The 12419-nt window shown below is 35.5% G+C and overlaps 1 protein-coding gene across 2 annotated transcripts in view; it reads right to left on the reverse strand.

Moving 5' to 3' along the window:
- Positions 1-12419, reverse strand: part of LOC106138933 (mucin-2) — a 64367-nt gene that overhangs the window by 4593 nt on the left and 47355 nt on the right. For both annotated transcript variants that reach the window (XM_013340241.2, XM_013340240.2), the window contains 2 exons: positions 2295-2459; positions 1023-1259 (listed from right to left, as the gene is read on the reverse strand). In XM_013340241.2, coding sequence (XP_013195695.1) covers positions 1023-1259; positions 2295-2459 — 402 coding nt within the window. The remainder of the gene's footprint in view (positions 1-1022; positions 1260-2294; positions 2460-12419) is intronic.

Here is a 12419-nt window from a genome sequence, read left to right on the forward strand (position 1 = left end):
ACAGAGGCCGTTACAGGCATACCATGGCCGAGGCATACTCGAAATAAAACGATACCAGAGGCGTCACTTAATGCTGATGGTCTTTCGCCGCGAAGTTAGACCTCGCGAACACTTTAATTTTTTACAAAATTTGTTAATATCTCATAAACAATTGTGTTGCCCCACACAAAATTACAAATAAGATTGATTCATCCTATATACATTTTGAATTTCATCAAAATCAAACTAACGGTTCTAAAGTTATCGCGTTACAAACATATACAAAAATGTATATTTTTCGCCCCGAATTGATTTGGAGACTTCACTCGATTCGTTTGCTTAATTGAGCTCTTCAATCTACTACACAGACATTCATCCTGACATACTCACAAACTTCCGCATTTATAATATTAGTAGGATTACATACATACATATAAATACAATTTTAATCTACCAATTGCAAAGCAATTTAGCCGAATTTAAATTGACGAAATGTAATCCTACTAATATTATATATAAATGCGTAAGTTTGTGAGTATGTCAGGATGAATATTGGCTACTTTTTATCCCGGGGTTCCCTTGAGATTGATCCCACGCGTACGAAGTCGCGGGCGGCCTCTAGTATGACATTATCCAGCAGTGTTCCAATTAAACCCTTAAAAACAAAAATGCCTGAATAGGAATGATTTACATCAATGGTAACTAACGTTTTTATTCTGGGCAGGCAGACGCAGCTTACCTCACAATGGCTACAATAGTTACCCTACCGTGCCGTGTGGTTCCCGGCACCAATACAAAAAAGAATAGGACCACTCCATCTCTTTCCCATGAATGTTGTAAAAGGCGACTAAGGGATAGGCTTATAAAATTGAGATCCTTTTTTAGGCGATGGGCTAGCAACCTGTCACTATTTGGATCTCAATTCCATCATTAAGCCGAGCAGCTGAACGTGGCCATTCAGTCTTTTCGGGACTGTTGGCTCTGTCTACGCCGCAAGGGATATAGACGTGTCTATATGTATGTATGTATGTTACCCCACTCACCGTTATATAATTAGCATTGATGTACTCTGAAGTGGGGTCATTGCCCATCCTCTTCAAGGGGACCCTGGTCTCAGGGAGGGGCAGCACATTCGAGTATCTGTTCTTGTCTTCGCAGCCATGCGGTACTTCATCGGGTCTCACGGTCACTGATGGAATCTCGGTAAATTCTGCCGTCATTGACTCAACATCCATTGCGAAGTTGGCAAGAGCCGCGTATTGCATAGGATGAGATGTGACCTGTAAAGGCAGAATTTAATTAAGTCTCATTTCAAATCTCTTTACAAACGCTATACTATACAGGGTGTATCTAACGGGACAGAAATTAAATTTATTCTTATTTAAACCTATTTACAAACGCTATACAGGGTGTATCTAACAGGACAGATATAAAATTTAGTCTTATTTCAAACCTCTTTGCAAACGCTATACAGGTGTATCTAACGGGACAGATATTAAATTTATTCTTATTTAAAATCTCTTTACAAACGCTATACTATACAGGATGTATCTAACGGGACAGATATTAAATTTATTCTTATTTAAAATCTCTTTACAAACGCTATACTATACAGGGTGTATCTAACGGGACAGATATAAAATTTATTCTTATTTAAAATCTCTTTACAAACGCTATACAGGGTGTATCTAACGGGACGGAAATAAAATTTAGTCTCATTTCAAACCTCTTTACAAACGCTATACAGGGTGTATCTAACGGGACAGATATTAAATTTATTCTTATTTAAAATCTCTTTACAAACGCTATACAGGACGCTATACAGGGTGTATCTAACGGGACAGAAATAAAATTTAATCTCATTTCAAACCTCTTTACAAACGCTATACAGGGTGTATCGAACGGGACAGATAATAAATTAAGTCTTATTTCAAACCTCTTTGCAGACGCTATACAGGATGTATCTAACGGGACAGATTTTAAATTTAGTCTCATTTCAAACCATTTACAAACGCTATACAGGGTATATCTAACAGAAAGAGGGTTATAATCCACACCGGATCGAACTAGCTCATGAGACTGAACCACTTTTCTCAAAGAACAAAACCCGAAAATTGTACTTCAAACAGTAAATTGTCAACTAACTTTTGTATGACAATTTTTTTTTCTCATTGCCCCCCCACGCTCCTTTGAGAAAGTTGTTCGTTATCATAGGCCGATTCGATATTGTTAAAAAAATACATCCTTTCCGCTACACCCTGTATAACCTTTGTATGTTTGTAATAAGATACATCACAAACATTTCATATCGTTACCTCGTCATCATAAGCCGGGTTGCCGTAGCTTCTCTTGCTAGCTCGCAGCCGGTGATTCCCCTTCCTATGACCCACGCTGACGCTGTCCAAACTGTAAGCGTCAAGCGATACCGGAGTGCATCGCTGGGCGTATACGCCACGGCGTCCACGGCGGCGAACTATTAGCTAAAAAAAAACGATGTAATAAATAAATATAAATAAAATAAATATATAGTACGGGACAAATTACACTGATTGAGTTGAAACTAGTACTGATTGAGTAAACTTAGTTTTTAAGTAATTTATTTGACGTCAACCAATGTTGTTAAACCATACGACAATTATTAAGCGATATAATAGTATCCTATAATAATGAATAAAAATTTTGAATTTTGAATTTTGAATTTGAATTTGTTGGCCTCGAAGTAAGTTCTGGACTTGTGTTACGAGATACTAACTCAACGATACTATATTTTATAATAAATACTTATATAGATAAAAATCCAAGACCCAGGCCAATCAGAAAATGTTCTTTTCTCAACATGCCCTGGCCGGGATATGGATTTGGACATTATAAACTAAATGTGGCCTAACAGTCTTTTCAAGGCTGTTGGCTCTGTCTGCCCCGCAAGGGATGGAGACGTAATTATATGTATGTATGTATGTAAGTAAACTAAAAGTAGGATGAAAAATGTAGGTGATTCTCTTACGACTATCGAATGAACAATTTCTTTCATAAATGCTCCTTTTAAATGCTGCAGTGCACTTTGTTGCCGCTTCTTCTGCCTTGACGCTTTGGAAGCGCCAGTAAATTCAGTCTTAAGTACTTTATTCGACGTGGAACAATGTTGTGAACATAAAAAAAATTACAACTATTAAGTGATGTTTCAATAGTCACAATAATGAATAATTTTTTTTAATTTTAATATTCTTTTCTTTAAAAGTACAATGATAAAATGGTTACCAAATATAAAATCAAAGGCTAATTTATAAACTTGGGATTCTTCATTTAAGCCATGAGCTAGCAACCTGTCACTATTTGAATCTCAATTCTATCATCAAACCAAACAACGTGGCCTTTCAGTTTTTCAAGACTGTTGGCTCCGTCTACCCCGCAAGTGATATAGACGTGACTATGTGTATGTATGTGTGTACACTGATAAAAGCAGATTAGAACGTTTCATTGAGTAAATCACGTAGACATAACAATCAAATGATTCCTGTAAATCGGTGACGTCATTCGTGTGATATCATCTGTCACTATAACGAAGCTTAAAAGCCCCACGTAGCCAAATTCTGTTCGGCAGGATGTTGATTCAACTAACTGCCAAGTTTTGTTTATTAACCCCCAACGTAAAGGAGAGTTATATATTATATCACTACATTAATACATTAATTTTTCAATTGGAATACATATAGCAAGAAAAACTTGGCATTCATCTTTTAGGCGATGGGCTAACAAAACAACCTGTCATTATTTGAATCTCAATTCTTTCAGTAAGCCTAAACAGCTGAACGTGGCCTATAGGTATTTTCGATACTGAGACTTCGTATACCCCGCAAAGGATATAGACGTGATTACATGTCTATTTCTTTTATGTTAATTTTGCAATTAGAATACGTATAGTGAGAAAAAAGATAAGGAATACTTTTTACGCGGACGGAGCCACGGCCGAAAGGTATTTAATATAACAAATATAAAATGGACAAATCACACAGACCGTTTAAGCTAGGTAACGTACATATGTTATGTAGCCTTTACGAAAATATGTAGTCATTTTTTTAAGCGCACTTAAAATAAAATAAAAAAAATTACATTACAAAAAAGAATAGGATCACTCCATCTCTTTCCCATGGATGTCGTAAAAGGCGACTAAGGGATAGGTTTATAAATTTGGGATTCTTCTTTTAGGCGACAGGTTAGCGAACTGTCACTATTTTGAATCTCAATTATATCGTTAAGCCAAACAGTTGAACGTGGCCTATCAGTCTTTAAGACTGTTGGCTCTGTCTACCCCGCAAGGGATATAGATGTAATTGTGTATGTGTATATTTTAATAGATAAAACCTGTTGCAAAATAACTAATAATTATACTTTTTTACCATAAATTTAAGTGCCGTGTAGTTCTCGACACTTTCAAATGTTAACATAAATAAATAAATAAAACTTTAGTCAATTAAAAAACTCAAAAATACTTCATAATAAAATTACAAAAATAAATGTAGCTCAGTATTGCAACCACGAAATACTTATTTAAATAATCATTACCTTTCACACCAAGAATCATTCAACGGACTATTGAAATACATAAATTAGTTTATGTCACCTCATAACATATTGATTCAAGTGTGAAATCCCACAATAATTTCTAGCTAGTACTTAGAACCTGTCAACCTTAAAAATTTCAACCATTTGGTGAGGACCACTCGAAATTTTAATTTACGACATGCTTTCTACTTTACACGTGTCCATTTACCAACGAGATTCTAACGACATTGACGCGGCGACACGAGAAAGTTACAACTATATCCCTTACATTATAAACTGAGTCAACAAGAATGCTGACCATTTTTAGCTAAATGGTAGAATTTAGAGATAGACATATTTTAGTATCATTAGGGTTACCCTATATCATAAGTCTTGAACTTGGAGACTAGCGCAGTCAGAGTCATTTTGGCCGCATGTGTATTTATTTATTTGTTACCTATATTTCAAATACTTGTTATATTTAATTTCGTGCTGTTTTTTAAGTATAGTTTTAGTTTGTTAAAAATCAAAAACCATTTTTAGTGTCGTTTATTTCTTTGAAAATCTTCATAACAGCTTTCCAAAAGGTGTTAAATGTTCATTTTGCTTTAAAAGCACTATGTATTTGTATGTGTCTTATCTACTTTAACTTAAAAAAGGTAATATTATAAAATGAGTTAATTAATTTATTTCTTTTATAACAACGTAAATGTAACTGTAAAAATTCCTATGCAATAAAGATGTTACGAACAAACAAACAACATGTGTACGTTGAAATCGTCGAAAATTCGTTGCAAAGCGAACAATGGAACAACGCACCCGAGGTCCGTCGTCGAGGCGTATTGTTTATAATCCGCATTTAAAACATCCTTAGTCGATACGCTGACACCTACACATTATGGGATTGTATGGATGTGTACGGTAGATGGAAAGTGCAGGATTGAACCGAATGTGGGTCTAAAATAATGGAGTTTTTATGTTTTGCATGCAATATGATTTCAAAATCGAATATTTAAAATGAAAGAATCAAAAAAATTTGCTCTTTTAAAAAAATATTAAAATCTAATAATTTCATAAAACTGTGAAACTGTAGACTAGACGATACTGTTCTAATTACCATTTGCAACTATTTTAAAGAATTTAAATTGAAGTGTGAGGATCAAATTAAAAAATAAAGAAACGTTCGACTTCGCAGTGTAATATCTTGTAACTTATTTCGAAAATAAATAGTTTTTTTTTTCAGTTGTCTATCCGGTACTTTCGGCGACCACTACCGAGTGCCTCGCAATCAGATTTCTTCCTTGCCCTACGGCCCAGCGCCCTGCGCACGGTCACAGTTCACACTGTGAGTGACGTACCAACACGCGCGACACGCGTGCGCAACGAACCTGCTTCTCATTTCAAATTCTTAATTACAAAATTTATTTTGAATAGGTTTGTTTTAAATTTGGAATAATTGTTATTATTGTTCTCAATTTTTTTTTGGTTTAAATTAAGAACAATACATAGTATTGACAATAATAAAATTAAATAAAAATAATTTTCTAGTTTATTTTTTATATTGAGAAACAGATTCGTTGTTTGAAGTGTAAGAGTGTTAAATTTTAATTCGACGTACCTTACCAATATGTGTACTACAGGTGAGAAAACTACTTAATTATTTTTATATGTTAAAATTATATTAAATACATAATTTTATCTAAATTTTTCACAATTTAAGCAGGAATGCATATTTTCAGATGAATAAATGTAGAACCGTGATAAAATTATTATCTTTTTATTTTTAAAACATAACACATAGACTTAAATTCAAATACAAATTCAAAATTTTTATTCATAATTATAGGATTCTTCATATCGCTTAATAATTGTCAAAACCTATGGTTTAACAACATTGGTTGACGTCAAATAAATTACTTAAAACTAAGTTTACTGCCGCTTCCAAGGCGTCAGTGCAGAAGAAGCGTTAACAAAATGCACTGCAGCATTTTCTTCAAATATATTATAAATCCCTTGCGAGGTGGACAGAGCCAACAACCTTCAAAAGACTGATACGTTCTGCTGTTTGGCTTTAGTGATAGAATTGGTATTTAAATAGTGACAGGTTGCTAGCCTATCACGTAAAAGAAGAATACCCTTAAGTTTATAAACATATCCCTTAGTCGCCTTTTATGACATCCGTAGGAAAAATAAAAGGAAAGATGTTAAGAAAATAACTAGGTATTATTTTGTGATGTTATAAAAAAGAAGTTCATAATAGAAACAGGGTTTCCGGGTTCAATATCACATTACAAAGCTCCATTCAGAAGTCAGCTTCGAATATTTTCCTAGAAATGTTAATTCGTTACAAATTTACTGATAAGAGTCGACCGCACTGTCTACACATATTAGTATTTAACCAACCTTATTAAAGAAGGGGTTTTTGATAAACTGAATTCAGTGTTAATCGTATTAATTTATATTTATTTTTCGTTTGATGGATTTTTAGGTGTGGTTTCTGTTAGATTATTCCGTGTTGTAAAAGGTGAAGATCATATGTATTAACAATTAATACCTTAAATACACAGGGAAAAATTTACTTGCTTATGTCAGCAGACAGAGAATGTAAAGAATCAGTCATAATGCAAACTCTCTAAGCTTTAAAAGCTAAAACTGAATAACTTTTGTTGAAAAAAGAGAACCGCCTCTTTTTAAGGTGGTTAAAATGAGAAGAAAGGAAGAGTTTATGGCTATTTCTGTTTCTTTGTCAATGAGTAAGTTTTATTTATGAATTGTAAGGTTGTTCAAGGTCTTAAGAAGAAAATTCTTTATAAACGTACCTAGTTGACTTCGTCCAAATTTCTAAATGCTACGTTGAATTACAATGTTTTTTTCCAAAATAAATTTATAGTTCCAGGCACTATAGAATAGAACCACTCCATATCTTTCCCGTGGATGTCGTAGGCAACTAAGGGAAAGGCTAGTGAATTTAGGATTCTTCGAAACCTGTCACTATTTGAATCTCAATTCCATCATTAAGCCATACAGCTGAACGTGGATTTTCAAGACCGTTGGCTCTGTCTCTGACGTGATTATATGAAAAATATGATGAAAATAAGCTTATCCCTTAGTCACCCTTTACGAAATCCATGGAAAAGAATTGGTGCCAGGAACCACGCGGCATTTACATTATACTCTATATGCACGAGTATATATGCTTATTACAATAATTTTTAACCGCCTTCAAAATTATCATGTATGTATGTTTGTCCACGATTATCTCCCATTTCGCTGAACCGATTTTGATGCAGTTTTCAGAAACGTGTTTTTTATATTAATGAGGAAGGGTTTAGAAATTAATTCGACTTCAAAAAAAGAGGATTTCGATTGGAGGCAGGTGTCTTTATACAAAAGTTATATAATATTATATTTATTTTGCCAACAGAAGAAAAGCAACGAAATTGATTTTCGAAAGAAAATGCGGCAGTCATAGAAAACTTTGAAAAGAGTAAGGTAAGTGATTTACATTTAATATTTACTTCTTACTTATTGTAAATGCGAAAATGTGTGAAAACCATGTTTGTTACTAATACAAATTAATAGTGACAGGTTGCTAGCCCATCGCCTAAAAGAAGAATCCCAAGTTCATACCTCTCCCTTAGTCGCTTTTTACGACATCCATAGGAACAACATAGTGACAGGTTACAAGCCCAAATTTATAAGCCTATCGCCGTTTATTATAACGTGAAACGGGACAGCGATAGTTTATCGCGCGATAAAAACAGCGTCGCGCGTGCTATGCTATGCTATGCCCCGCTGGGCGTCTGTCCATCTCGCGGGAGGCCGTCCTACACTGCGCTTTCTGGTGCATGGTATCCTTCAATTAGCCATATGGGTACCTTCGCCGAGTCATGAGGGGGGGAGATGCACTTTTCTAGCTTTTTCCCCTAACAGCGCTCCCTTTCTTGACCGTACTAAGTATCTTAAGTGTTCTTCGTCTATGTTAGTCTCTCTCATCCGTGAGTGTTCCTGGTTGCACCCACGACAGAACTGTTTCGGGGCCCGGGGTCTGCCCCTTCGTCTATTTTCATTAATTTATGTACATCAAGGTATTTAAACATAAACATTTCTAAACATCTCTTTAGTTTAAGTTCTATTCAAAAGTAAGAATAGAACTTAAACTAAAGAGATGTTTAGTACACGGGCACTTCTTTGACGGCCCCTGTGGCGCAGCGGCAGTACGCTTGTCTGTGACACCGGAGGTCCCGGCTTCGAATCCCGGCCAGGGCATGATGAGAAAAGAACTTTTTCTGATTGGCCTGGGTCTTGGATTTTTATCTATATAAGTATTAATTATAAAATTTAGTATCGTTAAGTTAGCATCTCGTAACTCAAGTCTCGAACTTACTTCGAGGCTAACTCAATCAGTGTAATTTGTCCCGTATATATTTATTCATTTATTTTATTTATTTACTTCTTATTTCTAGAGAAATTTCTTCCAGCGAGCCCTTGTGAGTGCCCAACAAAATTAAGCGCTCTCTTCTCAACTGTACAGTATTAAAATCTTTCATCGATGTCGATTCTTATCATCAATTGTAACCGTTGAACATGAATCTAACTGCTAACGGTTGACCGACAAGCATTTCTGCTAACCAAAGGTGTCCTATTTCGAGTCGACTGGCTTTGGAATGTTTATAGACGTCGCTGGCGGTTATCGCGACCCTTCGGATCGGGTTAAAATTAATTGCGTGATACACTAGCTGTTGTACGCTGGTTGGTTCCCTTGGGAATTTTAGGAAATCTTTAGCGGGCGTACATATTGCATACATACATACGTTCAACGGCCTCTGCGGCGCAGCGGTAGTCCACTTATCTGTGACACCGGAGGTCCCGGGTTCGAATCCCGGCCGGGGTATGATGAGAAAATAACTTTTTCTGATTGGCCTGAATTTTAGATGTTTATCTATATAAGTATTTATTATAAAATATAGTATCGTTGAGCTAGAATCTCGTAACACAAGTCTCGAACTTTCATCGAGGCTAACTCAATCTGTGTAATTTGTACCATATTTATATTTATTACATACATACATATAATCACATCTATACCTATACCTCGCGGGGTAGACAGAGCCAACAGGCCTGATTTTTCAGGAATCAAAAGATCGACATGTACAGCTGCTTGGCTTAATTATAGAATTGAGATACAAATAGTAACAGCTTGCTAGCCCATCGCCTAAAAGAAGAATCCTAAGTTTATAAGCCTACCCCTTAGTCGCCTTTTACGACATCCATGGGAAAGAGATGGAGTGGTATATACTATTCTTTTTGCGCTTACTATCACCAACCTCTACAGTACTGTACTGTACTGTACTGTCAGGTTTTATATGAATCAAATCCGGTCTGAAATAAGCAATATCGAAACAGGAACATATAGGATCATGGTAACACCCCCAGCTGCCTCAATGTGCAGGTATCCTCATAATGTTTTCCTTCACCAAGATCATCGCGATTAGCGTATCGCGACCATGATACGATTTGAACGTGTGAATTATACTAGTCAGTATGGAAAATGTAATTCATAGTTAATACTTTAATGATTTTTGACGGTTTTTAAGCTAAACCACGGGTAAAATGGTAAACGGATTTTCTTATATCACGTCTTTATCTCGTAAAAGGTAAACGGAGCCTACAGTCTCAAAAAGGCGCAAGGCTGGGATTGCTTAAATTAATTGCAATAAATTGCTAACTCATCGCCTTAAAGAAAAATCCGAAATTTTTGGTATGTAGGTGAAAAATAAGTTACAAAAATGTGGAATTTAATCACCCAGGATAATCATTTGGGTCAAAGTGGAATCGACCAAATTATTCGCGGAAATTAATTAATACTTAGTTACTTACGAACAACAGCTAAGCCAAAGAGTTAGCTCTGATTACTAAATAATGTTATCAGCCCAATGAATGTTTTCTTAGTAACTTTACTTTGTGTATGCTATCTGATTATTACTAATCACTCCACATCCGGCCTTAGGTGAGAGCATCAGTATAATGTTGTATGTATGACTGAGCTTATTGTATCACCGAGTTTATTGTATGAAACGCTGAATTGTGTGCTTATTCAATTTTATAACCGAGTTATCAAATAAAGAGTTTGTCGATTCTTCAGAAACTTTGTTAAATTATCTCCAATGAGCCATGTGATCTATTATTATTTTCCAAAAATATAGTTACCTATATTTTATTTATTTTTTAATTCAAACAAAATAAATTATTTTTTTCAGATTCTTTGTCCACTGCAAGGCGGACTTTGCGTACCGTCTTGACAAGGTGAGTCAGATACTAATTTCGTTGCCCCCATCCATCCAAGTTCGTTTATATCCCTTGCGGGGTAGACAAAGCCTGCAGTTTTGAAAGACTGACAGGCCACGTTCAGCTGTTAGGCTTAATGATTGAATTGAGATTGAAATTGTGACAGGTTGGCTAGCCCATCGCCTTTAAGAAGTATCCAAAGTTTGTAAGCCAATCCATTAATCGCCTTTTGCGACATTCCTGAGAAAGAGATGGAGTGGTCCTATGCTTTTTTATATTGGTACCACACGGCACAAATTCGTTGCTTTCAAGAATAATTACTGCATTATCTATCCATAAATTTTTTGTCTTTCAAATGCAGAACATATATACATATTGTCACGTCAATATACCTTACGGGGTAGACAAAGCCAACAGTCTTGAAAGACTGATAGGCCATGTTCAAATTCATGACTTTAAGATGGAATGGACATTCAACTTGGGACAGGATGCTAGCCCATCTCCTACAAAAATTAATAATCACAAGTGTATAGCCATTTCCTTAGTTGCCTTTTACGACATCCATGAAATATATGGTCGAGTGGTAAATAATGCTTGTAGCATTAAGTTCGCCAATTGTACTCTACATTTGCATTATGTACAATAAAGTTTAAATAAATATGTACAGAAATTTTAAATTAATCACGTACAAATAATATTTTTTTTTATAACTCCGCTTATGTTGAACTATTTTTTCCAATTGTCCGGTATATAAATATATACGTGCGTATATATATATTTTTTGTATTGGTGCCGTGTGGTTCCCGGCACCAATACAAAAAAAAATAGGACCACTCCATCTCTTTCCCATGGATGTCGTAAAAGGCGACTAAGGGATAGGCTTACAAACTTGAGATTTTTTTTTTAGGCGATAGGCTAGCAACTTGTCGCTATTCGAATCTCAATTCTATCTTAAAGCCAAAAAGCTGAACGTGGCCTATCAGTCCGCTCAGGACTGTTGGCTCTGTCTACCCCGCAAGGGATATAGACGTGATTATATATATGTATGTATGTATGTATGTATGTATTTATATATATTTTTATCAATCAACAAAGTACATTGATCAAGTAAAGGACGTCCTGGCAAAAGATCAGTTTAAAAGTATGAATGTGGACGAAGCGAAAGAAGTATACATAGATCTTGGCAAGTGGAAAGATGTAGTCTCTGCCTACCCATCCGGGAAAGAGGCGTGATTTTATGTACATATGTATGCTCCACGAATACACTGTATTTTTATAAAAAACATATTAAAACCAGTCCGTCGATTTAGCCATGATAGCATGGCGTCTTAAGCCACGTGGGACGGGATATTAATATAGATTATGTATGTGAATTTATACATACATACATATAATCACGTATATATCCCTTGCGGGGTAGACAGAGCCTACAGTCTTGTAAAGACTGATAGGCCACGTTCAGCTATTTGGCTTTAAGATAGGATTGAGATTCAAATAGTGACAGGTTGCTAGCCCATCGCCTAAAAGAAGAATCCCAAGTTTATAAGCCTACCCCTTAGTCGCCTTTTACGACATCCATGGGAAAGAGATGGAGTGGTACTATTATTTTT

This window comes from Amyelois transitella, chromosome 16, assembly GCF_032362555.1.
Source record: "Amyelois transitella isolate CPQ chromosome 16, ilAmyTran1.1, whole genome shotgun sequence".
NCBI lineage: Eukaryota > Metazoa > Arthropoda > Insecta > Lepidoptera > Pyralidae > Amyelois > Amyelois transitella.